The sequence below is a fragment of the Lycorma delicatula genome, chromosome 12, assembly GCF_047948215.1.
Source record: "Lycorma delicatula isolate Av1 chromosome 12, ASM4794821v1, whole genome shotgun sequence".
NCBI classification, from domain to species: Eukaryota; Metazoa; Arthropoda; class Insecta; order Hemiptera; family Fulgoridae; genus Lycorma; species Lycorma delicatula.
This window is the reverse complement of record NC_134466.1, coordinates 34,357,593-34,385,207: the sequence shown is the minus strand read 5'-3', so window position 1 is coordinate 34,385,207 and position 27,615 is coordinate 34,357,593. Positions and strand designations below refer to the sequence as shown.

Genomic DNA, 27,615 nt, shown 5'->3' with positions numbered 1-27,615 from the left:
TGTCATAAGATATGTAAGTCATTCCCGAAGTAGGTATTCTCAAAATAACAAATATACTGTGCCAGGAATATTAAGGAAAATGAGAAGTGAAGCGGTTTCTTACTTTCTTCATAAGTGACTGAATTGTATTGTTGTGTCGTTAAGCCAAATCTATTGAAACACAAGAGATTTTAAATCAGAAAAATATCTTTACTCTACTTACTAAAGGCATTGGTATAGTGAACATCATTACTCTCAGAGGAATGAAATCAGATTAACCACTTTTGTACTTTATATATGTCATAAGAAAGACTGAGACGTATATTGCAAAGCAACATATTAATGTACCTCTTAAAATCCATAGAAATATTTTTTTTTGCAAAAGATGTTTCTGATGGTTATCTTTGTCTTTGACAGTTGGGCTAATTTAGAGTAAATGAAGAATTTAAGTTTTAGTAAATTTAAGGACTAATATTTTTAAAAATAAATATAAATCTATTTGATTTTCTATCCTTAGAAATAGAAAAAAAACTATTACATTCTTTGTTGATTAACGTGCATTTAACCAAAAATTTGATTTTTTGATTTTTATTGAACAGAATGTATAACATAATTTTTTTTAAAGGAGCTATTCACATGATTATCAAACAGATTAAATGAAGAATTATTTTATCAGATTCAGAATCCTTAAAAAATAATTTTGATAACTCAAAATATTTTTGAAGTGAAAATAAACAAATTTCTTGCAAAAATTATGTTCTGATATTTATATATATAAAAAACAAAAACAAATCAGGTTTTTGACAATATTTTAATAACATACTTTCCACAATATTAGTTCATCATCAATGATGAGGGAAGTTATAAGACAATCAGTCATAATGTTATCAACATTATCACCCACCTTACATATCACTGGCATAAAATAATGAAGTATCACTTCATATCTGCACCTCTCCAAGGGTAAAGCTTTTAATTCAATCAGTACCTAAAACTTTAATGTGAAATTTTTTGAGATATTTTGAAAATAAAAGATAAAATTTGTAAACTTTAAAATGATATGGTACAACGATTTTCAAACAGGGTAACCATACAATGAATGGTTTCAGTCCAATTTGAAATTGCCTATGAAGAATTATTTGAATTTTTTGAATATTTAAATATCTTTGTTTTAATTATAATCTATAATATGTAATTTAATATAAAAAGGATATTATTTTCTGACAAGAGTTATATATATTTTTATTTATTCAATTAATTTCAATGTTACACAAAGTATAATTATTTTACACAAGTATTAATCATTTTATCTCTTTGTCGATAAGTTAGAAGTTTAATTCATAATTGTGGGTGGTTGTCTTTTTTCATTCACAAATAAGATTTCTGTACTTGCATAGAATTTCATTTTCCTATTGCAATTTACCATAAAATAAACATTTTTTGATTAGTTTTTAACTTAACAGGGTACATCTATGAAAATAAATTGTTTAACTGGACAACGACTAACTTTTCCTAGCAAAATTTTAGCATTTCATTATCAATGGTTTTCCATTTTACAACTACTAGCAATTTCAATCATAAATTAATGAAAAAACTCTTGATAAAATATTATACTGGCGAGAAAAAATATTGTAGCTATCATGTTATAACATTCACACTACAAGCTGCTGTAATGAAGTGTAATCATAAAAGACAATCAGCCAAGCTCCTTTCAACAGTTACTGTATATCATCTGAACTGGCACAAAAAGCCTTAATTATATTTTAATGTTTAGATGACAATTTATTAAAAATTTAACTTTTTATTACTAATGTACAAAATTTATCCAACTTGGCAGATAATTAGAGAATAGTGAGTTGAAGATTACCTTCTTTAAGTATGTATCTTAGTTACTTTAAGAAGAAAAATTAATTATTAAAATTAAATTGAATATTTTAAGGGATAAGTTATTGAGAAGGGGAATTTACCACCTGCAATTTTTTACCATTATTATTTAATAAGTTATGTTTTAAATTCATCATAAACATAATATAAAATAATCCGAAATCAGTTTATCTGCATTAATTCTGAGTACAGAATGTTCAATAAAACTCCATAAAATAATAAAGAAATTTATTTGTTTATTTTTTATTAGTATTTAATTATTCTATAGGTTTTTATTTATAGACGAACAAAAATTAATAATTTTAGGTTTTTTTTAACAAAAAAAAGAACATAATAAGAAAATAATAAAATTTAAAAATGGTACAAATAAATGCTGGTAATAGTCTTTATTGGAAATAACTGAAATTGCAGAAAAGTAGGATGTAGCGCTTTCTAGCGGATAAATTTTGAACTGTTACAGTGCTACTCTTTATAAACAGTACATGTATTCTAATTTGTTTTTCTACCTAAATTAAGTAATTTTATGTATATAAAAATTTAAAATTTTCTTTATAAAATTTTAAATTGCTAATTAATTTAGAAAAACAGTTTTACAAAAACACAACATTTTCATTTTGTTATTTGGTGTAACAAAATTTATCTACTTTACGTATGAAAAATTTATATAAGCATAATATATTTTTAAACATAGCTTTTTTTATTGATAAATTAAAAAAAAAAACGATAAAATTACTTTCTTACAACTAAAATAAAATATAAAAACTACATGTTATATAAATAGTACTTATAATAATAACTGCTCAATGCATCTCAATTTTATTCAAGGATATAAACTAAAATCATTACACAGCAAATATTTAATGTCAAAAAAATTTAATGATGATTTTGTAAATAGAAATTAGATTGTTTTAAGTAATACGATAAAAAATAATCAGCTTTTGTTTAAATTTATTTTCAGTTAAATTTCATTTATTTTTTCCCAGGCACCTTCATTATCTTTCGTGAATTTATTCATAATACGAACGTGTATTAAAAAAAATAAAAAAAATGAAAAAGAATTATTATACAGAGTTATCATAAAAGAATGGTGCGGTTTTGAACATGGTTTAAATTAAAACAGTTTATGTTTATGTTTATGTTAACACTTACAGTTTATGTTTTTTATTTTTCAAATTTGTCGTCTCAATAATCTTTTTACATAATTAATAAATTTCAATATGTGCGCCCTTAGTCGCTCGATAAATGTCCAAACGATACTCACTCAACTTCTCTCCAAACATTAGTTAACATTTCTTTGTTAATGGTTGTCATTGTTTCATTAATCCTGTTTTTTAAGCGGTTTAGGTCGCGAATTTGTTGTGTATAAACAACGCTTTTGATGTACCCCCACAAGAAAAAATCGCAAGGTGTCATGTCTGGACTCCTTGGAGGCCAAAGTATGGGTAGTCCTTGCCGGCCTATCGATCTCCAAATTACTGATAATTCACAAAACTGATTGCTAATTGAATAGAGTACTTATAATGCAGTAGGGATTTGGACCTTTCAAGGATCACGCGCTATCCAAATCTGCTATATGACATTTACATCTTATGTTTAACTGACCCTAAACATAACTACTACGGTATATAAAAGTATGAAAAAAAATTAAAGGTGATCAGATAACTGTTCAGAATTACCATAAAATTGTAAAAAGCTAATTTTTTTGGCAAAATTTTAATCCTAAAACGGATCTTTTGCTCTCTCCCAGGCGGATGTCCATCCGCAGTTACACATTGATAGTAACGCTTCACAGATGACATTTATTAAGCATACCGGCTTGAAAACGTTTCTTCTCCGACACTCTTTCGATAAGTTCTAGTAAACATTTACATTACAAGAGTGCAGCACATTTTCATTAAAAGTCAATAAAAAAGTTATATACCTAAAAACCTCATCTAATCAGAAGATAATTTATCTACTTACAATAATTGTATTATTGTTTACATAATGAAATGAAACACGATCTTTTATGAACATATTACGGTGTTTACACAACGTTTGGATTCAGTAACCTAACATACAAATCAAAAGGGGCATTGCTTTAATTTGGGGGAGCTGAGAGGCATCTTCGGAAAGACAGCCAAACTGAGATTAATGTGCTCCTTATGTAAGGTTTGAGGGCTTCACTTGGGGGTCGTGGCAGTAGAACCAGCAGCAAGAAATGAGACACGTCCACCTTTTTCTTTTTGAGACGACCTATTGTTGGGTCAGCCTCGTCCATGAGTGGTGGGACGCTCAGGTGTTCCATTTTCGATGATTGGGCGGGGACTCCCTTTCGACTTCCTGACTGGGGTGTAAAGTAAGACCGGAGTTCCAATAGGGGACCCCCTTGTGTCTTCTCATTAGAGGATTGGTGAATGATTAAAGACCGAGTTCCGGCTATCTCGAGGGGAATCTTAGTTTCTGCCAAAATAGTTTGAGACGATGTCACCCTTCTGGAGCTGTGTACAAGCTTAGTAGCAAATCCGGCTCCAGGGAGGGATAAATAAAGAGAAAAGATTAAAAAAAACATACAAATGACAATAAAAATACATGATTTTAGATGATTAAAATATTTGACGAGTGATAAATATTAAATATTAAAAACACGACTGCCAAAAAAGAAAACATTGCTTTTTAATATAGAACAGCGTTTCTCACCCTCAGGGTCGTGACCTCTACGATGGTCATGGTAATATGAAAGGGGGGTCGCGAAATTAGCCTACAATTTTGCACGCAAACAATAATGAAATCATTTTATGAGAAAAAAATAATTTATTATAAACATACTAATTCATTTATAAGTGCATATGTAAAGAAAATAGATTAATGATATGGTTGCGTTTGGTTTAATTTAAAAGTTTCTCCATACATGGATCTATGTTAAAAACACACAAAAGCAAATCGTTTTCAAGTCTAAAAAGGCAATTCCTATATTTATTTTTTAGAGCAACCGTAGACGGAAAACCGTATATATATTTATTTATATAACTTAAGACACTCCGCATAACGTAAAGATTCCAACGCTGGGAATTAGATTACATATTAATATTAATTACATATATCTAAATCGGTTTAGCCCTTGAGCTGCTCCAGTGGAACAAACATAAATACATTATACTCCTTTTTGGGCAGTCATGTAAAAACTGGTATTTGATTTTGAATTGGATTTTTAAAAAAATGATATTTTGAGATTTTTTTAATATCTATGAGAAACTTTAGTGAAATTGATCGATAAATAAAATATCTACAGCCAATAAAAGATAAAATTCTTTGCGAGATGTAGTAAATTTTTAATTTAAGTTTATTATTACAAAAAATTATTATAATTTTTCATTATTTAAAAAGATTATTTAATTAGAAAATAACGCTGGACTTAGATTATATTATGAAAGTAATTGATTTATGGTAATGATTCTATTATGGCAGGTACAAATTAGAATTGCAATGAAACTGCTTCTAGATTAATTTCTTTTCTTTCTGTCTTATGCCGATGAATTTAAATCTAGTTATCAACCGGGGGAATCCATTCAATTTAAAACGAGGTTAACTTATTCTATACGGCTTAAAATTACAACAAAAAAGTATTGGAAGATAAAATGTAGGACGGACACAAAAGTACGCGTCACAAAAGATAATGATTATCTTTGAGGAGTATATCTTATGAACACCACTTGATAGAAAAAAAATTGAATTTTATAATACAAGAATTTTGTTTTTCCTGCATTTGAGGTTTTCAATTTATTTGACGAAAATAAATAAAAATTATGTTTTTGCCTGTTTTCGCTGTGGCGAAAAATTTCAGAGTTTCATAATATTAAGGGATAATAATCAGTTTTTAAGTACTTTCCTTTTACTCTTCATCCATTCCATTTTTAATTGAAATTACCTACAAATCGTTATAAGTTTTTACAACATACTGTTTAGTTTAATAATAAATCTTACTTGCATCGAAAACTAAAATAATTTTTTTTTTTTCTAGCAATTACAGCGATAAAGACAATTAGAAAAATTATTATAAAAACAATATATAATATTGGCTCTTACATATACTTAAATAATAATTTTTTACATAATTATTTCAGAAATTTATGGAACGTTTAAATTGCACTACCAAAGTAACAAGTAGAAAACGTGATAAGATGTTTTCCTCGATGAATTAATTCAACCCATTAAGCTGGGAGCTTCTGAGTAAAATATGAAGATTCAATTTTTTAACGTATAAGATATGTCATGCCTGACCGGGATTCAAACGCTGGACTTCCGGGTGAAAGGCTGAGACGCTATTACTCCATGATTTACAGGAAATCATGGCTTTACATTTACATCTAATTTTCTTAATTCCTATACATTTTTAATAAATTGAAACTCCTAATTATACTGATGTAGGAAATGCAATAAATTGATAAAACTTCAGCCAAGAAAAATTTGGTGTGGATCCTAAAACAATTAGCATTACTAAACAGACGAATTCGAAATTAAAGCAGGAGTGTGATATATGAGTGGTTTACCCCCAACTTTTTTTAACTCTGTCCTAACAAAAAGTAAAAAGAAAAGGAAAGAAATTAGAACACATTACTAAATAAAACTGAGCCCCAAAATAAAAGAATTAGAATTAAATGCCTAATTTTTGCCAATGATATTGCAATTTCCTCAGATATTCTCAAAATGGCAAAAGAACAGTTAAACTAACTAAAAGAAATCGTGGAGAAATTAGGGCTAAAAATTTCTTTCAAAAAGATACCAATTACGACCGACATCACAGATTACCCAAAATCCCTAAGTACAAAACATTTTACAATTTTATACATTTTAGATGTCATAATTAATAAGACGACTTGCCATAAGATACATAGGTCATCCCTTAAGTAACTATTCTCAAGATAATATGCATCCCATGCCAGGAATACTAAGGAAAATGAGAAGTCCAGGAGTTTTCTGCTTTCTTCATAAGTGACCAAATTGAACTGTTGTATCGGTAAGCCGATACAACAAACCATTGAAAGGATGTTTCCGTTTCAAAGCACTGAAACAAGAGATGTTAACTCAGAAAAATGATACCTTTACTCTGCCCACCAAAGGCATTGGTTATACTGTGAACATAACTACGCTCAAAGAAATGAATTGTGATTAATAACTTTTGTACTTTACATGTATCAGAACCATAAGAAAAACTGAGACGTACTAAACACAGTAACATATTAATGTACCTCTTAATATCCATACAAAATTTTTTGTAAAAAAATTTAACTTTTTGTCTTTTTTTGAAATTTTGTCTTTGAAATTTGGGTTAATTTATCTATGTAAAAATTAACGATTAATATTTTTTTAAATAAATATGAATCTGTTTAATTTTCCATCCTTAAAAACAGAAAAATTATTAATTTCTTTGTTGATGATCACGCATTTAACCAAAAAAATTCGTTTTTTGATTTCAATCTTTATTAAACTAATTAATTATTATATTTAATTTTTTTGTAGAAAATAGAACAGATTGGAACACATTACCAAATAAAACTAGGTACCAAATTGAAAAGAATTGTAATGAACTGCTTAGCCTTTGCCGACGACATTGCAATTTTGTCGGAGAATCCCAAAATGGCAGCAGAATAAATAATCGACAAGAAGTCGAAAAGAAAGTAGGCCTAAAATTTCCTTCAAAAAGACAGAATTCACGACCGAATGATCACCTTAAATTCCTAAATACGAAATATAGAAAAATAAATCCTTACTGCTACAAAAACGTTTATCATAAATAAACAAGAACGTTTCCGTAGATATCCATGTATTTAAAATATAATTTCAAAAACTGATAAGGATTATATTATATTCTTATATGAGTAAATGTGGTTCAATGTAACAAGACGCTTGAGTGGAAATCATACAGTAAAACGACAGAACTTTATAGTAACACGATTACTGCATCAGAAAATGTCGATTCAGGTGTACTTACTATGTATACGATACCGTGAAACATCGAAATCAGAGAATGTTAATATACTCCGGTGAATGTTGGCACATACCAAATACGTCGGTAAAGACCGAAATATTTACAAATTAGGACCTTCGCACGTATATGTCTACAAACACATATAACCTCGAAACACATATAATACACATATATGTGTCTATAAACACATATTATATGTGTCTATAAACACATATAATCGAAACGATAACTAGAAATAAAAAAAAAATCACCCAATACCAATATCTAAAGTAAATAGATTAGGAGACCCCCGTAAAAAAAAAGTAATATTTAATTTTAAATAAGCAAATATTTCGGTCTTTCAGTGACGTATTTGGTATGCATCGACATTCAACGGAAAATATCGACATTAGCCAGATATCGGTCTTTCGCGGCAACATATACATCACAATTATTTTATTTATTTCAAGGTCAAGAAGCTTTATGCACTAAGAAATGACGCATATGTAAATAATTTTCAGCTTTATGACCTTGATAATTATTGCATACTATATTTACATCATAGAAAGTGTGTGTTCAATTCCATTATGTAAGTTTTTTTAATTTGTTAATTTCCTTAATAAAGTATTACCTACAATAACAACCTTTGTTTACAGTTTATTTAAACGAAAATTAAGTAAACAAGTTTAGTTAAGAAAGGCGCGTTTATTTAAGCTCTTCTAGAACTTTTTTTTTAGATATAATAACAGTAATTCAAACCTAAATGATTATGATACCAGATTTAAAACGCCAACGCTGGTTGATGAAAAACAATCATCATAGTCTGTCATTAGATTGCATCCGGTAAATAATAGTATTACTTCTATTATTAATTTTTACAAACAATAAATTCTTTACAAAAAAAATCAAAGATGAATTTGCTAATAAAAGAACATATTTATGTAAAATAATAATTATTTATAATTAAGTATACAAGCATTCAAAAATAAATTTGTAACATTATTATTATTATTATTGTAACTTACCTTTCACTGGCGATGGATGAATTCCTAGACATCGATTTTGGCGACATTTCAAAATCCGAATCAGATCTGTACAAGAAACTTTCCCTTCTTTGTGGTAAATTTTGTAGAACGAGCCCAGCCGATGGTGAAGCGGCTCCATCCAGGGGAGATCGTCCTGGACTAGCCCCATTTTCAACATCGAAACTGTAATAAAAAAAAGAAAAAAATTATAAATAAATAAATTTAAAAAATAATATACATGAATTCACCTTATAAAAATTTGAAAGCAATTTTTATCAACGGTCCTAAATTTAGAGAATGTAAAGTTGATCCTCCGCTTTAATAAATCTAAGAATTACTATTTACTTTTATAAACTTTTATTGATATTTCATTGTGAAAAAAAAAGGTTAATTTTGTAACAATTTGTTAAAGGACGAAAAATTATTCAAAATTCTATCCTGAGCTAAAGATATTAATATAATTTAGATAAAAACAAGCTTAGTTAAAAACATATCAAATTATGGTATTATTAACAGATTGGGTAGATATTGTCAACATATTTTAGCTAATCAAATTAATTGATTTTCGATTCATCTCCTATTATTTATACCTTACAAACTTAGATCTACAGCGTTTGCTCTCAAAGTGGGCGATAACGCCTTCTTGTGGGTGCACCCAAAGAAATTGGGGGTGTTCAGGCAGTCTAGGAAGGCAATGGCTGATTAAAAAAGAGGCAAAATTATATTTTCCTGATATTTCAAACTAAAATTATATATCTACTACACTAGTACAAAAAAATAAAGGGACACGGACACCTACATTTTATGATAAAAACTATTGTATTCAAACTACTATTGTTTTAAACTAAGAGGCTTAGAGAGACGAATAAAAGAAAGTTAAAACTTGAATACTTTCCTTTTTGACAGTATATTTCAGATTTCAAAAATCATCAAATTAAGAAAAAAAAATCATTGAGAAATTAAATGCTCTCATTTAAAATGTAAGTTTTAAGTCAGGAATAGGATATGCCAAAATTAAAAATAATAATTGCAATTCCTGTTTTTAAGATGCGCTCTTAAAAACAGCAATTGTAATTATTATTTTTAACAGATGATAAGTTTAAAATTTTGGGAGCGCTAGAAAATGTTTATTCTCAATGTGGGCGGTAGGCGGAAAAGTTTGAGAATCAATCTATACTTCTACATATTTATTTCAATTTATAATCTATATTTATTTAAAAGCTGTAGATTATAGCTTTTAAATAAATACAGAATTTAATTTTAATTGCACAAATCCTATACCTTAAAGAAAACAAACTTCCAAAAATATCAGAATTTGTATTTATTGAAGCTTCACCCATTCTTGGAAAAGATAGATATCTAGTAGTATCATTAGGCTGATACCATAATATGCAGAATGATTCATGTATTGATAAAGAATGTGACACAACTTTCAGGACAAGTTCTACTGGTGAAAATAAACAATAAGTTCGTATAAACATAAGTTCCAAAAACGCTTCGTTAGCAGAGTGTCAGTTCGTGAAAAATTTCGTCATTTTTGCGTCTTTGGTAAAAATTAAGGCAGACTGTAATTCCCAGAACACAAATTAAACCTGTAAAGTATATTTTCAGGTTTTATATAAAATATGATGTGAAAAATTTTAATAATAGGTTTCAGAATTGTATTTTTAGTAATTTTCGAGAAACATGGGGTAAAACATAAAAACAAAATTGGAAACGAAAAACACACAATTTTCGTTTGGCGTAAAATAACTTTGTTAAATGAGTAACAAACACATAAAAGTTTTAAACAAAACTTGTAGAGAATTAATTTTACGTAAAATGGTATGAAAAAAGCCCACAGAAACAAATTAAAGCGTAGTTTATTCTAACTACGCTTTAATTTGAATATTGCCAATCTGAAAAATATATTAGTTCAAAAAAAATATTTCGATAAAATTAATTTTTTATTAGCTTTAATGATGCCCAATAAATTGCTTTATTTGATTTTTTTTAATTTTAAGTATTTTTCTAAAGCATTTAGGCTAATACTTTTGCAATATTAAAAATTTTGTTCCATTTAATACCTAGTTCAAATCGACTCATTTCTATATGTTTTGTTTTAAATGGCAGAAAGGCTTCTGGAATAGACGGAATACCTGTAGAATTACTGCGCAGTGCAGGTGAGGAAGCGATTGATAGATTATACAAACTGGGGTGTAATATTTATGAAAAAGGGGAATTTCCGTCAGACTTCAAAAAAAGTGTTATAGTCATGATACCAAAGAAAGCAGGGGCAGATAAATGTAAAGAATACAGAACTAGTCGTGCATCAAAAATCTTAACTAGAATTTTATACAGAAGAATTGAGAGGAGAGTGGAAGAAGTGTTAGGAGAAGACCAATTTGGTTTCAGGAAAAGTATAGGGACAAGGGAAGCAATTTTATGCCTCAGGTTAATAGTAGAAGGAAGATTAAAGAAAAACAAACCAACATACTTGGCGTTTATAGACCTAGAAAAGGCATTCCATAACGTAGACTGGAATAAAATGTTCAGCATTTAAAAAAAATTAGGGTTCAAATACAGAGATAGAAGAACAATTGCTAACATGTACAGAAACCAAACAGCAACAGTAACAATTGAAGAACATAAGAAAGAAGCCGTAATAAGAAAGGGAGTACGACAAGGATGTTCCCTATCTCCGTTACTTTTTAATCTTTACATGGAACTAGCAGTTAATGATGTTAAAGAACAATTTAGATTCGGAGTAACAGTACAAGGTGAAAAGATAAAGATGCTACGATTTGCTGATGATATAGTAATTCTAGCCGAGAGTAAAAAGGATTTAGAAGAAACAATGAACGGCATAGATGAAGTCCTACGCAAGAACTATCGCATGAAAATAAACAAGAACAAAACAAAAGTAATGAAATGTAGTGGAAATAACAAAGATGGACCGCTGAATGTGAAAATAGGAGGAGAAAAGATTATGGAGGTAGAAGAATTTTGTTATTTGGGAAGTAAAATTACTAAAGATGGACGAAGCAGGAGCGATATAAAATGCCGAATAGCACAAGCTAAACGAGCCTTCAGTAAGAAATATAATTTGTTTACATCAAAAATTAATTTAAACGTCAGGAAAAGATTTTTGAAAATGTATGTTTTGAGTGTCGCTTTATATGGAAGTGAAACTTGGACAATCGGAGTATCTGAGAAGAAAAGATTAGAAGCTTTTGAAATGTGGTGCTATAGGAGAATGTTAAAATCAGATGGGTGGATAAAGTGACAAATGAAGTGGTATTGTGGCAAATAGATGAAGAAAGAAGCATTTGGAAAAATATAGTTAAAAGAAGAGACAGACTTATAGGCCACATACTAAGGCATCCTGGAATAGTCGCTTTAATATTGGAAGGACAGGTAGAAGGGAAAAATTGTGTAGGCAGGCCACGTTTGGAGTATGTAAAACAAATTGTTGGTGATGTAGGATGTAGAGGGTATACTGAAATTAAACGACTAGCACTAGATAGGGAATCTTGGAGAGCTGCATCAAACCAGTCAAATGACTGAAGACAAAAAAAAATTGTTTTTAATAAACTCTGGAAATTCATACATTTTTATTTTTATTCTTTATTTCCAACAGTAGAACATGTCCGTAATGTTTGTTACATTCTGCTTGAATCACTCTTTATACGCTTTTTATTTTTGTAACAATGTTTATAGTTTTTTAACTTATGTTTAATAGCTATTCTATAAAAAAAATACTGTATTAAAAAACCGTTAATATGATTTATGAGAAATAAATAAATAATCATTTAAAATCTAAGGATTAGAATAACTAACGAATTTCGTTTCATGTTTAAATATTCAGATTTGGTAAGTGTTAAGTAAATTTTTATTAGTCATAGTAACAATTTTTTGGACTGATCTGTATTTCCGTTAGGCTGCATTGTAGACAAATAGTTAAGAACATTAATTAATAGGTCGCCAAATTTCAGCATTAAAAGTAATCTAATGAAAATAAATCTGTTGGAAAATCCGAAGTTAAAACTGAAAGGGAATGGAACATAGTTGATGGCTTCCTTAGATTCTTAGCCCTGCGGAGTATGGCTGAGAGGGGTCTGATGCTGTTATAGATGTACAGTTAGAATAGCAATCCGTGGCTAGGGGTCGCCTGGATACTTAATTCGCCAAGATAGAGGTTTGGATTAAGTTAGCTGAGATATTCTTTGTTAGGATGAGAATGTGTGGAGAACTCGGTGATAGAGCGGCAGTGTGGGAGGGTGTAGGCAGTGACCTCATTCCCGAAATCGGACCAGAGCAAAGAGAAATAGATATGTATCGTTTGAGACTTATTAAATTTGTGAATCTGTTTCTTGATTTTTAAGTAAACAAGAGGACTTTGAATAAATTGACTTTTAAGACAAAATTGTCGTTTCGATAAACACTTGTTTTGTTCGTATGAGGACAGAATTTGTACTATTTAATGATTCAATCAAGTAATGAACTGAATGTGTGGTCTAATTGCAAATAGATATAGGAAGAGTTTTTATGTGAAACTTTTGCGTTAGAGGTAGGCGCGTGGATCGCGCTTCAGCGAATCGGTTAATTTGATAACCGAGGATTGTAAGTTATGGTGGGTGGTCGTGGCATTAGTAGGTTGTGTAAATAAACTGATATCAGCTGATTACATTTCTGTTTGATAAAAATATTTTAAAATTAATTTAAAAAAGACGCATGAAAAAAATTCTTTTTAAGTTTAAAAAAATTCCTTCAATATCTCTCCAACTACACATTGTATTAGAATTGATTTCTTAATATTCGTACATAAATAAAAGGTAATTTAAGCAATTCTCCCCTCCCCACACACAAGCACACTCCTTCTTGCGCACATACAATATTTTACTAAAAAATATTTAATTATTTTAAACTATAGAACTTGTAAAAAATAAAATCTACTTGAAAATAAAATCAACTGATTTTTTTTTTATCAATAACAGTATTTTTCGTTATTGCTATAAACTATTCGGGACGGGAAAGTTAAATATCTTTTCAAATTAACGCACAGAAATAAATTATAAATTCATATTAAATTAATTAATTATATCAGAATATAAATCGAATCTTGCGTTCATGTGCGCAGTTTTATCATCACTTCTCTTTATCTTTTTAATCACACATTCCCACGTATGCGCGCATGAGTATTCACACACAAGTGCGCGCAAGCGCAAGAACGCACAATTCTATTGTCAAATGTATGTACACATTTACACGATCATTGAAATTTTTCTAAAAAACAAATACGTTTGAATTTTATGGATTTGACAGATAATCTTTTACATCAATTCCACAATATTCAAATACAAAAAAAGTATTAGAATGACGTATCATAAAGCAGAAAAATTTCCAATCAACATATATACTAATAATTATTTATAAAAAAATTGAATCGACTTCAAGAACATGTAATGTGATACACATATACAGAATTGTAAACTTCCCTCAGTCCCTACCGATGCTGTATATTATACATCATGTATATTGGGTCTGGAAGGTATAAGACGAGACATCTCGATTTTTGATTTTTTTATTAACTGTGCTACATATCTTGAGCAGAAACTCACATTTCCTGCCCTACAGAAGACCATATAACATCATCTAACGTGATACATACATATAGAATATCAGGATTCCCACTGTCCCTAACTATCCGCCAGACGGCAAAAAAAATTTGGAGTATTTTCAGACCGATATTTTGTGTCTAAAAACTTTTTCAACATCAGGTATCATCACAAAATGCAGCTGAGACGATTGCAGCAAGATTTATTTCAATCGGATATTTAGGAAAACAAATTATGAGTGAACAAACATAAAAAAATATATATGGCTATATTTTACAATATAAAATATAAATATAATATATATTATATATATACATAAACTATTTTTAATTAGTTATTGTAACAAAAAAGCAAAGGTAAAATTTAAGATCCGTTTCAAAATAATGGTAAGAGGGTTATGATGTTTAATCACATTAAATTGTTAAAATGAATAAAAAACTGATGTGGTCATTAACAAATTAAACATAATCTACACACGGATTATGTAGAAAATAAAAATATATCGTTTAAAAATTAGATAAAATTTAATAAAACCTCTTAAAATAAGATAAACATGTAATGTCTGACCAGTTATTTAACAATTTGATTGTTAAATTTAGAAATATCATAGAAGAAAACTCATGAACTCTTTTAAGTAAAATTAAAATATCTTAGCACAGATATATATATATATATATTAAGACTAAGAGCATTGAGAGGAATTAACACCGTAGTAACATTTGTAGATTTCAAGAAGGCATACGATTCGATGACAGACAGTCAATGATGGAAACGCTCAAGGAATTGGGAGTAGACAGGAAGACGCAAACGTTGACAAATACGCAATCCAAAATAAAATTTATGAGAGAAATATCAGAACCCTTTGAAGTTAAAACGGGATTGAGGCAGGGAGATGGGCTGTCGCCGATATTGTTTAATCTAATCCTCGAGAAAATAATAAGGGAATGGCGGAAGGAGAAAGAGGAATACGGATTAAAAGAAATACGACTAGGAGCTGGTAAAAACCAAATAAAAGTGGATTGTTTGGCCTTTGCAGATGATATAGCAATAATTACAAAAAATGTTGTAATTATTAACTTAATAATTACAACAGAGTGTAACAGAACTGAGTTTAGAGATAAAATTAATAAACACATTTTCCGGAAACTTACAGATAAGACTAGAACTGGGAGGCATTGGACTGACGAACAAAAACAAGTTAAACGAGACGAAATGAAACTGTACTGGGAAAACAGACGAGAGACATCTGTTGTGCAAAAAGTTAATTAAATGAATTCCTAAGTATACATAATAAAACACATATATACACACGCGCGCGTGCGCTCGATCGTGCACATACATTTATATATATAAATATGAAATTTTGTGTGCGCGCGCGCGCGTAAAAGAACATGTCTTGATTGACTGATTCATCAACGCCTAGGATAAACTAACTATTAAAGACAAATTGTTAACAATTTGTAAGCATTTCTTCTTATGGTGTAACTACATACTAACGCAGTCCAAAGAGACCATAACAAAAAAAAAAAAAATATGAGTGTATAATCTGTACCTACAAACCAGCTTCTCCTGACTGACCGACGTATTCATCAACGCCAAACAAAACTACTGAAGATAAATTTATGAAAATTTGTAAAAAACATGTTCCGTTTACGGAGTAAGTGAATACAAAGAAAGGATTTTTTTAAATTCCAAGTTTAAAGGATTTTAAAATGGAGAAAAAATGAAATTTACAATTTATTTAATTTTTCGGTAACAAATAGAGATATCATTTATAATTTTCATTTATATAATTTTCATGTAAATATCTAAAAACCAGTTTTTAGATTTTTGAAATTCGAAATTCGACCTTGAAAGGGGTGAAGAAAGGTAAAAAAATATTATTAAACAATAATTGCAAATTTTTCGCATTTCCGATTATACTAAACGAGATATTAACTAGACTGGGGTTTGCAAATACTCTTCAGAGAAATACCTAAATACCAATTTCGGTTTTTTTATTTTGACTTTCAATTTCCAATTTTTTATTTTTACTCAGGATTTAAAAAAAAAAAACTAAAAATACAGTTTTGGAATGTACTTTTGTTTTTATCTTTTCCAGTTTTTTAGGTCAGATTTTACAAAAAAAAAAAAAAAAAAAAAAAACTAAATTTACTCATTAATTTGGATCCTAATCGAAATTAGATCGAAATCATTCGCCAGTCGACTCGATTCAAAGCGTTCCCAACCAGTCTGTATGATCTTTCTACTTTATTTTTACCCTAGAACATGATCTGAAAACTTGTTCCCCTTCTTCGTGAATCACTCTCGATGAACTACAATAAGAACTAAAAGAAAATATTTTTAATGATTATTACATACTATTTTTCTATAATTATACAATTTAGTTTTTTTATTACTGTCAAATAAAAATGAAGTTTTTCAGTAATATATGGATCGGCTAAAAGAAAGTTGGTCTGAGAAAGTGTGTTTGTTATTAACTTCTGCAAATCCCTCAGGAGAAATATATGTCGGTACATTTTATATAATATTAGAAACAGACTATAAAAGTATATAGTAAATGCATTATTTCATGTACATATACGTTTTTATTATATTATGTCATACAATAAAAACTTAATATATAATGGGCCATTATAATAAAAATACAATTTAATTAAATGAATTCCTAAGTATACATAATAAAACTCATATATACACGCGCGCGCGCGCGCACACATTTATATATATAAATATGACATTTTGTGTGTGTGTGTGTGTGTGTGCGCGCGCGCGTGTAAAAGAACATGTCTTGATTGACTGATTCATCAACGCCTAGCATAAACTATTAAAGATAAATTGTTAAAAATTTGTAAGCATTTCTTCTTACGGTGTAACTACATACTAAAAGAGGATATTTGGAAATTATTAATTTAAAGGGTTAAAATGAAGAAAAAAGAAATTAAAATTTTTAAAAATATTTTTATATAAAATGTAGTTATCAGCTTGATTTTTAGTGTTTAATCTTCAAGTTAGTATCTAGAAACTAATTTCTAGATTTTTTGAAATTCGAATTTGAAGGGTTAAAATGGATTTGAATTTTTTTTGGGATCCGGCTACTTTTTTTTAATTTCTCGGTAACAAATGAAGGTATCATTTTGATTTTTTTGCGTGTGTAATTTTCATATAAATATCTGAAAACCAATCTCTAAATTTTTCGAAGTTCAATCTTAAAAGAGATGAAGAAAGGTAAAAAAATTTGAACAATGCTTGCAAATTTTCCCCATTTCCAACTATACTAAACGAGATATTTACTAGATTGAGCCTTGTAAATACTCTTCAGAAAATATTTAAAAACCATTTTTGGATTTTTTGAATTTCGATTTTTTAAGGGGTCCGATGGTGTACGGCGCGGCGGTTCAGTCAACACAGCCGCCACTGTGGCTGTATGTCCGAGGCAACTGGCTGCATCTGCTTACTTGATTAAAATCAAAATAAAAGTAATTAAAAAAAAAAAGAAGAGAAACGCAGAACGGTCGCTTTCTAGTGGTGTTTTTCGAGTAACGATAAGAACCGGACAAAATACATTTTTTCGTGTAGGAAGTACGGGTAACCAGATATAACTAATATTTTTAAGATGAAGGCCGGCTGTTTTGAAACATACATTCTTAGATCACTCAAAGTAAGGCCTGCAATCACTAAACTGTTGCTGTGAAGAAATTGCAATAGCTTTTACAAATTACAATAGCTTTTACAAATTGAACAAACTTTTAATTTTTATTTATTATTATTTTCATAAGCATCAGTTTAATGAACACAGGTGGCTAGACGGGAAGGGTAAATGAAGCGAGCCCTGCCGGGTTAAACATTCCCTGACCGCGAGGGAATCGCAAGTAACCATAAGGAGCACAGACGAAGCTGCGACAGGTCTGCTAGTGTATATGTATATATATATATATATATATATGTAAAACAATATTTCGTGACTAATTCAATCAACGCCCAGCAAAAACTATTGAAGATAAATTGAGGAAAATTTATTTACATGTTCTTCTTACTTAGTAAGTGCACAGTAAGAAAGGGTTTTTTGGAATTTCCGAGTTTAAAGAATTAAAATAAAGAAACAATGAAACAACAAAACGATACTGATATCAAAAAAGGTAAGACACTATATTTGTATTAACATTTGTTATTAATTTAGAATTTTTTTTAAAAAACAATACATGTTAAATATATATATATATAATAGATATACAATAATAGATAATAAACAATGTTTAAGCGTTCCATATAATAAGCAAAAAAAAAAAATTATAATCTATTAAAAACTCTTATCGCCCCGATTTCATTTATTAAACAACGAACGATATTGTAACAAATTTTTTTTTTCTTATTATATGGAACGCTTAAATACTGTTTATTATCTATTGTATATCTACTGTCTATTACATATATTTAACGGCTATTTTTTTTAAAGAAAATTTTAAATTAAAAACAGGTTTTGATAATAGAAATGTAGTGTATTACCTTTTTTGATATCAGTATCGTTTTTTTTAAATAGTTCTATTTATATTACAGAAATTTTTGTTTTTTGACCGGAAGTAATTGATATCTGCGACTCTTACAGTACGGTTTTCAATTTCAACGTAATTTTTTGAATATCAGACCATATTTTTCCTTTTTTAATAAAACTAGTATAATCTCTTGTATACTAATACTTTTATTTTTTTTAAAGAAGAGATGAAAATTAAAAAAATTGTTTCAGTACTTTCATTATGGCACTTACTATTAAAACAAACATCAGTATATTTTCTCTTAAATTTTATTATTTTAATTATATTATCAACTTTTTTTACGTTACCTAGTATTATCAAGTACTGCTATCTAGCGGCGCGATTCGTAAAGGTACACTAAAAAATGAATAAAATTATATATTCGAGTCCTACGGTTTATCAAATGGAAAAAAAAGTTGTCTAACAAAATTCGAGGTGTTTTTTAAAAGTATTCTTTATTACTAATTTAACTGTACTGAAATATGTTTTCACGCTTATTTTTTTTTCAATTTTCATTTCAGTTTTAGGTTACGTCATGTTTAGAATTGTAAACATTGATTTCGTTGCCTGTTACTGTTCTAACGAACTGCTTGATAAATATATGGTAATCGTACATTTTTCTACGGTATGTTCGACTGTAGAAATTAAAAATTCGACATTTATTAGTACAGGTAGCTGATAATTAAAAAAAATATACAACCAGAAGAACACACAGAGGAGAATGGGAAAGAACATATGGGAAAATAAAATTAAGAATAAAACAAAGCAAAAGAAAAAAGTAAATTAGAAACCAGAAAAAACTGAAGAGTAGAGGATGATAAAGGATGAAAGGTTTCAAAAGAAATAAAAATTAATAAGGAAATAAGAAGAAGTAGACGTAAAAAAGAAGTAGAGAAGAGAAAATATGCGAAGATGTAGATGAAGAAAGGATAGGGTAAAGAATAAAAGGAAGAAAGAAATTGAAAGAGAAATAATTATGTTAATTTAAATTACTTCGACTAAAACAGAACTGTAGTTTCATGTCAAATCCATTAATTATGTTTTAAATATAATTAAATAAAATATTTTAATACTGAACACGAATTCATGTTAAACATAACATTGTACTACGCATTAGCAACTTCGTTAAAGCAAAACATGAAAATGCTGCTTATTGTAAATGCGTTTTAACAAGAATAAAGCATAAATTGTATTAACTAAAACAACTTATATTTATTATCCTAATGATAATGGTTTCTTTTTTAAATTATTATACCCTTTAATTTCAACGCAAATATGTCAACAAAAATATGTGCTACATGACTTTGCATTTCCATGTAATGTTAATTAAATACATAGATTTACCTTTAATTTTAGTAACATAGATCCTTTCATTCAATAACTAATTGATTATGTTGATATAAACAACTGCTGCTTATATCATTTTTTCAGACTGGTTAACAAATTATATACATGTAAAATTTTTCTCAAAAAAAAAAAAAAGTTAATATAGGCTCAATATAAATTTAATTCTTAGATATACTTTATGAATTATAGATTTTTCCTTTTTTCAGCTAACTATGATAATTAGATTTTTCATAAATTATCATTACATATTTCACTAAGAAAAATTACAAATACAAAAAATTTTTAAATTTTAATCTATTAATTAAAAAAAATATTTTTTTTTCAATATTTTTTTACAAATTCTTGAATTTTTAAAATATATTTTTGTAATAAAATGATATACAGATCTATTCGTTATTACACTATAATAAAACACATATTAAGCAAAAACTTTAGACGAGAATATGTTTCGATTCAAATTAAAAATGGAAGACAATGCTTTTGAAATCTTAACAAAAAAAGAAAATTTATTTTATAGTAAATTAAAAGGATCTCCTGAAAGGGGGGATCCTTTCGGGGGTTCCCCATTAGAGGCAAGGCATAAAGACCGAGACCCAGCTATTTGACGGGAACTTTGTTTCCGACATGGTAGTTAGAGGCTATGGCACTCCTCAGAACCTAGTTTATGTTTAGTTGCTGATTTGACTCCATTGGGGTGGGGGGGAAGGACGAAAATAAAAAATGAAATAAAGTCCGTCATTTATAAGTTAAGATGTTCTACTTGTAAATAAACATCCCATTTAAACATATCGTTTTACATGTATATATATATATATATATATATATATATATATATATATATATATATATATATTGATTATCGAGGAAGGAACAAACTTTCGGAGCATATTCTACTAGTGAAAATAAAGTTTATATAAACAAAAATTCAGAAAGACTTCGTTAAAAGATTGAGCTGTTGAAAGATTTTGCTATGATTTCTGAACTTAGGTAAAATTAAGCCAAAGTTTAATTCTTGGAACCCAAACTAAGAGGTAAAAAACTTAATGGTTTTATATCAAATCTGACCTGAAAAAAAAAAGTATGTCCCAGAAATGTATTTTTAGTAGTTTTCGAGAAACATGAAGTAAAATACTAAAGTTTGGTGTCAAAATGGATTCAAAAAACCACATGATTCCATCAAAACCGGATCCAATACAGGTTTTACGTAAAGTTTTAGTGCGGTATTATAGGGAAGAAAATATTGGGTCCATTCATTTTCAGTGAAATTGTTTCAAGTTTGTACTTAAAGGTTTTGCGAAATAGTTCCAGAGTGCTGTATCTACTGTGATGGACGACATTTTCTAATTGTGGTGGAGCACTATAATTAATTTGTATTTGTTATTTTACTAAAATATTTAATTATTTTATTTTAAAAAAGATTAATTATTAGAATTATTTTATTTTAAAATTATTAGAATAAAAAAGTGGTTCCTTAGATTTAAACGATACTGATAATTACATAAATATCAATACTGAAATTCATATATATAATATATATATCAGTATCGTTTAAACCTAACTACTTTTTTATTCTTATTTAGACTCCGGAACCACCGTAAAGTATTACTTCAGAGGATGAATGAGAATGATATGTATGAATCACTGTACATGAAATTGTACATTTGAATGTATCTATGTATGTATGTATGACTGTGCAAGACTACCCTTCAGCAGGATACTCTTGTACAGTCTCAGGTGAACCAATCCTGAGATGTCTGAGTTATTGAAACCCAACCACCAAATAACACCGGTATCCACGATCTAATACAATTCGAATAAAAGTAACTGCCTTTACTAGGATTTTAGCCTTAGAACGCGATGGAGTTCTTAGGACTTCGAAATCAGCTGATTTGTGATGATAAGTTCATCACTAGACCACCCTGGTGAGTTAACGGACCTTTGGGCCGAAGTAAGTACCTCTTTTATTATTTTCGAATGGTTTTTAAACATAAATTTAACCAGATCAACTTTATTATCAGATTAAATAGACAGAGTGTCATATTTTACAATGTCATTTTTGATAAAAATATTTTGAACCACTAAGAAAAAATGAAGGTATAAGTAATAAGAGAGAATAAAAAGGGTAAAAAAAGAAATAGAAACTTAAGGAAAAATAGAGTAGAAGGGAAATGAAAATGAGAAGGATAGAGAAATAGAAAAATAGTAAAAAAAAAACCGGAAGAAGAAGAAGAAGAAAATGGAGCAAAGAAGAAAGTGAAGGATAGTAAATTGAAAGTATAAAAAAGAAGTAAAACGAAAAGGATTAAAAGGAAGGATAATACAAAAAACAATACTTATGAGTATAGAAAGAAGAAAAAAAGAAGAATGAGATAATATAAGGAAATGGTAGAAGAGAATTCATAGCCTATAATACTTGAAACTAGCTCTTATTATGTGCTGATGAATTAATAATTGTAAATAAAAAATTATATATATGTAATTTGTGTGGAAGATCAAGTGAAACATTTTAGGAAAACTGGCTGACATGATTTTTTTTTTATAAGAAATGATCCAAGATATCAACTGCTTTAAAATTTGTACAATCATTTGATTTTTACAGTTTATGTTTCTGTCATAGCAATAATAATTTACCTTTCTCCAGAAAAAAAACGATTATGCAATCTATTCAGTGGGAAAAAATATTACATAAGATTAAAAGGAGAACAAACAGAGACTTAAAAGATTTTAAAATGACAAAAAATATTTAAAAGGAGGACAAAAAAAAATTGTAAGTAAAAACACTTAGTATTTTTAGTGTATGTTTGCTTAGAGATAGATCACAAAAATTGAAAAGAAAGGCCGAATAATCAATCAGCTAATTAAAATTTAACATTAAAATATTTAACTGTTATTTAAAATAGGTGATAATGAAATGTAGATTGGGGTTTAAAAACCTGAAGAAAAGGTGTCAGATGAATCGGTGGAATTTAGAGAAGCTTGAGGAAGAGGAGGTAAAGAAGATTTTTGAGGAGGACATCGCAAGAGGTCTGAATAAAAAAGATAAGGTAGAAAATGTAGAAGAAGAATGGGAGAATGTTAAAAAGGAAATTCTTAAATCAGCAGAAGCAAACTTAGGCGGAATAAAGAGAACCGGTAGAAAACCTTGGGTTTCAGACGATATATTGCAGCTGATGGATGAACGTAGAAAATATAAGAATGCTAGTAATGAAGAAAGTAAAAGGAACTATCGGAAATTAAGAAATGCTATAAACAGGAAGTGCAAACTGGTGAAAGAAGAGTGGATTAAAGAAAAGTGTTCAGAAGTGGAAAGAGAAATGAACATTGGTAAAATAGACGGAGCATAGAGGAAAGTTAAGGAAAATTTTGGGGTACATAAATTAAAATCTAATAATGTGTTAAACAAAGATGGTACACCAATATATAATACGAAAGGTAAAGTCGATAGATGGGTGGAATATATTGAAGAGTTATACGGAGGAAATGAATTAGAAAATGGTGTTATAGAGGAAGAAGAGGAAGTTGAGGAGGATGAAATGGGAGAAACAATACTGAGATCTGAATTTAAGAGAGCATTAAAAGATTTAAATGGCAGAAAGGCTCCTGGAATAGACGGAATACCTGTAGAATTACTGCGCAGTGCAGGTGAGGAAGCGATTGATAGATTATACAAACTGGTGTGTAATATTTATGAAAATGGGGAATTCCCATCAGACTTCAAAAAAAGTGTTATAGTTATGATACCAAAGAAAGCAGGGGCAGATAAATGTGAAGAATACAGAACAATTAGTTTAACTAGTCATGCATCAAAAATCTTAACTAGAATTTTATACAGAAGAATTGAGAGGAGAGTGGAAGAAGTGTTAGGAGAAGACCAATTTGGTTTCAGGAAAAGTATAGGGACAAGGGAAGCAATTTTAGGCCTCAGATTAATAGTAGAAGGAAGATTAAAGAAAAACAAACCAACATACTTGGCGTTTATAGACCTAGAAAAGGCTTTCGATAACGTAGACTGGAATAAAATGTTCAGGATTTTAAAAAAATTAGGGTTCAAATACAGAGATAGAAGAACAATTGCTAACATGTACAGGAACCAAACAGCAACAATAACAATTGAAGAACATAAGAAAGAAGCCCTAATAAGAAAGGGAGTCCGACAAGGATGTTCCCTATCTCCGTTACTTTTTAATCTTTACATGGAACTAGCAGTTAATGATGTTAAAGAACGATTTAGATTCGGAGTAACAGTACAAGGTGAAAAGATAAAGATGCTACGATTTGCTGATGATATAGTAATTCTAGCCGAGAGTAAAAAGGATTTAGAAGAAACAATGAACGGCATAGATGAAGTCCTACGCAAGAACTATCGCATGAAAATAAACAAGAACAAAACAAAAGTAATGAAATGTAGTAGAAATAACAAAGATGGACCGCTGAATGTGAAAATAGGAGGAGAAAAGATTATGGAGGTAGAAGAATTTTGTTATTTGGGAAGTAAAATTACTAAAGATGGACGAAGCAGGAGCGATATAAAATGCCGAATAGCACAAGCTAAACGAGCCTTCAGTAAGAAATATAATTTGTTTACATCAAAAATTAATTTAAATGTCAGGAAAAGATTTTTGAAAGTGTATGTTTGGAGTGTCGCTTTATATGGAAGTGAAACTTGGACAATCGGAGTATCTGAGAAGAAAAGATTAGAAGCTTTTGAAATGTGGTGCTATAGGAGAATGTTAAAAATCAGATGGGTGGATAAAGTGACAAATGAAGAAGTATTGCGGCAAATAGATGAAGAAAGAAGCATTTGGAAAAATATAGTTAAAAGAAGAGACAGACTTATAGGCCACATATTAAGGCATCCTGGAATAGTCGCTTTAATATTGGAAGGACAGGTAGAAGGGAAAAATTGTGTAGGCAGGCCACGTTTGGAGTATGTAAAACAAATTGTTGGGGATGTAGGATGTAGAGGGTATACTGAAATGAAACGACTAGCACTAGATAGGGAATCTTGGAGAGCTGCATCAAACCAGTCAAATGACTGAAGACAAAAAAAAAAAAAAAAAAAAAAAAAATTTAAAATAGATTTAATTATAACTTAAAATTATTTATTGAACATAAAATTCAGTCATTATGAAGTTTATTACTTGATAATAAAATAATTAATTGCACCTAATAAAATAAAGAAAAAATTAACAATGAATTAATTCCATGCGATAAATTAAAATGAAAGAATATCGTACAATCAGGTGATTAAAATAGTTATTCGTAAATGATATACGCTCAAACAGAAAATCAATTTTTTAACACTTATTAAAAAAATTATACAAGAATAAATAAAAAATTAAAAGCTTTTTTTACATTTTCTTTTCCGGAAAATATATATATAGAATAGCTATATTAAAGGGTAAAGTATGGTAAACAAGTCAAAAATGGAGTTTAAGGTTTTTTCAAATCTTTAAGTTTTAGAGTCTACATAGTTCATCTACAAAAAAAAAAAAACATATGTACGTACGTATGTATATGTGCCACAATGCTTTTGACCTTATATCTCAGGAATGACCTAATCGATTTTCTTCAAATTTGGTTCAATATATGGGGCATTGTTCATATTCTTTTTTTTTAAATTCGTTAAGGAGAATAGGGATATCACGAAAAAACCAATTTCGAATTTCTTCAGAGGCATTTTAGAGAAAATTATTGGAGCAATTTTTTTTTACCAAAAATGCATTTATAAATAATTCATTAATCTATTTTTTTTTAAAATCACCCCCAACTTTAAAAATTTTAAATTATGGTTTTTGTTGTTTTATCTTTATCTCCTTTCGGTTTGAATATTTTTAAAAAAATCTTTGAAATACATAGAGTTATCAAGAAATGTTTACAATTTTTTTAAATTGTAGACCCCGTACCTAAAATGTAGAATTTTTTTAAGATCTTCTTTTTCTTACTTCAACCTTTAGTGAAAGGGGTATTAGATTTAGAGAAAATCTTAATTAAAGATGTTTGTTAAGCTTAACCTACATATGAATATTTTTAGAAATTTTTTCTTGACATCTGTTCCCCACCTGTAAAATAAATATGATTTTTTTTTGCTCTTCTTTTAATTTGTATTATTAATAGCCGATAATGTAATACAATACTTCACCAGCTTTTTTTTTTTAAATAAAAGAAAATAATTACTTTTTTAAACACAATATAATATTATTTAAATTTAATAAATCAGTGTTAAAAAATAAAACATTAAAATACTTATCAAAATCCAAAATATAATTTAAATCAATCAGATACCTTGTCCGGGAAAGAATTTAAGTTAGAAAAGGATACAGATTGACTAGCCGAAATAGCGTGAAGCTTAATACTACAATCTTCCTACTGCAATAATTATTTAGAACAGACAAGAAGGTTTTAGTTTCAAATCCCTTCCCAAATTCTTATAGATTTTATAATCTTTAATAAATATATAAATAGAGATTATATAATTTTTTCAATAACAGATTCTATAATAATATTTTACGACATTTTCTTAGTAGTATTAAAGAAAAAACAAACTACCCAATCTATGTGACTTTATAGTATCATCTCTGCGCTTTTCATTCAAAAGGTACCAGTTTCAAATCTCAGATAGATTTAGCTTTTAAAAGACTATATAAATTTATAAACCATATTCCTTACATTCAGGAACATGGTGTTGGAAACGTCTGTCAAATCTTTTCAAAAATTATCCAGGAAAAACCACATTAAAACTAATGTAATTGTACAAATATATAATCTGAAAATGAATCATAACTCAAAAAAAAAAAAAAAAACATTTTTTTTTATTTCAAAATAATATATATGTAAGTACATACATATCAGGATAAGTTGTCCAAAAATATGATACTTCTGCACCGGCTGATAGTGGTGTACATCCACTGCTATTGCTCGTACTTGTGGAAGAAGTCCTTCGACGTATAACAATAGACATTACACCAGAATCGCGTCTTAAAAATCTGGATAATTTTCTGTCTCCAGCCATTTTGATAATTTTATTAGTAAAATATGGTAGAGTACAATATATTCTTATAACACGAACAACAATTATTTAATAAAGGAAAATATCAAAATCACCACTAAAAATACAATACACTGGATTAAATTTTATTGTTCACAGTTTTCATGTTTGCACTTAAATAAATAAAAAATCACTTTTTATCGAAATATTTTATACAAATTTTTCTTTAAAAAAAAAACATTTCATTTTAATCACATATTACACCACACAGCAAACTAAAATAAAATAAAATAAAAAGTTAATAATAATACATAAG

At 28.6% G+C, this 27,615-nt stretch overlaps 1 protein-coding gene across 1 annotated transcript in view; it reads right to left on the bottom strand.

Moving 5' to 3' along the window:
• Positions 1 to 27,353, bottom strand: part of dnc (phosphodiesterase dunce) — a 343,784-nt gene extending 316,431 nt beyond the window's left edge. The window contains exons 1-2 of the mRNA XM_075379582.1: positions 27,157 to 27,353; positions 8,836 to 9,018 (exon numbers count right to left, since the gene is read on the bottom strand). Of these exons, the coding sequence (XP_075235697.1) occupies positions 8,836 to 9,018; positions 27,157 to 27,323 (350 nt within the window). The 5' untranslated portion in view covers positions 27,324 to 27,353. The remainder of the gene's footprint in view (positions 1 to 8,835; positions 9,019 to 27,156) is intronic.
• Between the last annotated feature and the right edge of the window lie 262 nt (positions 27,354 to 27,615).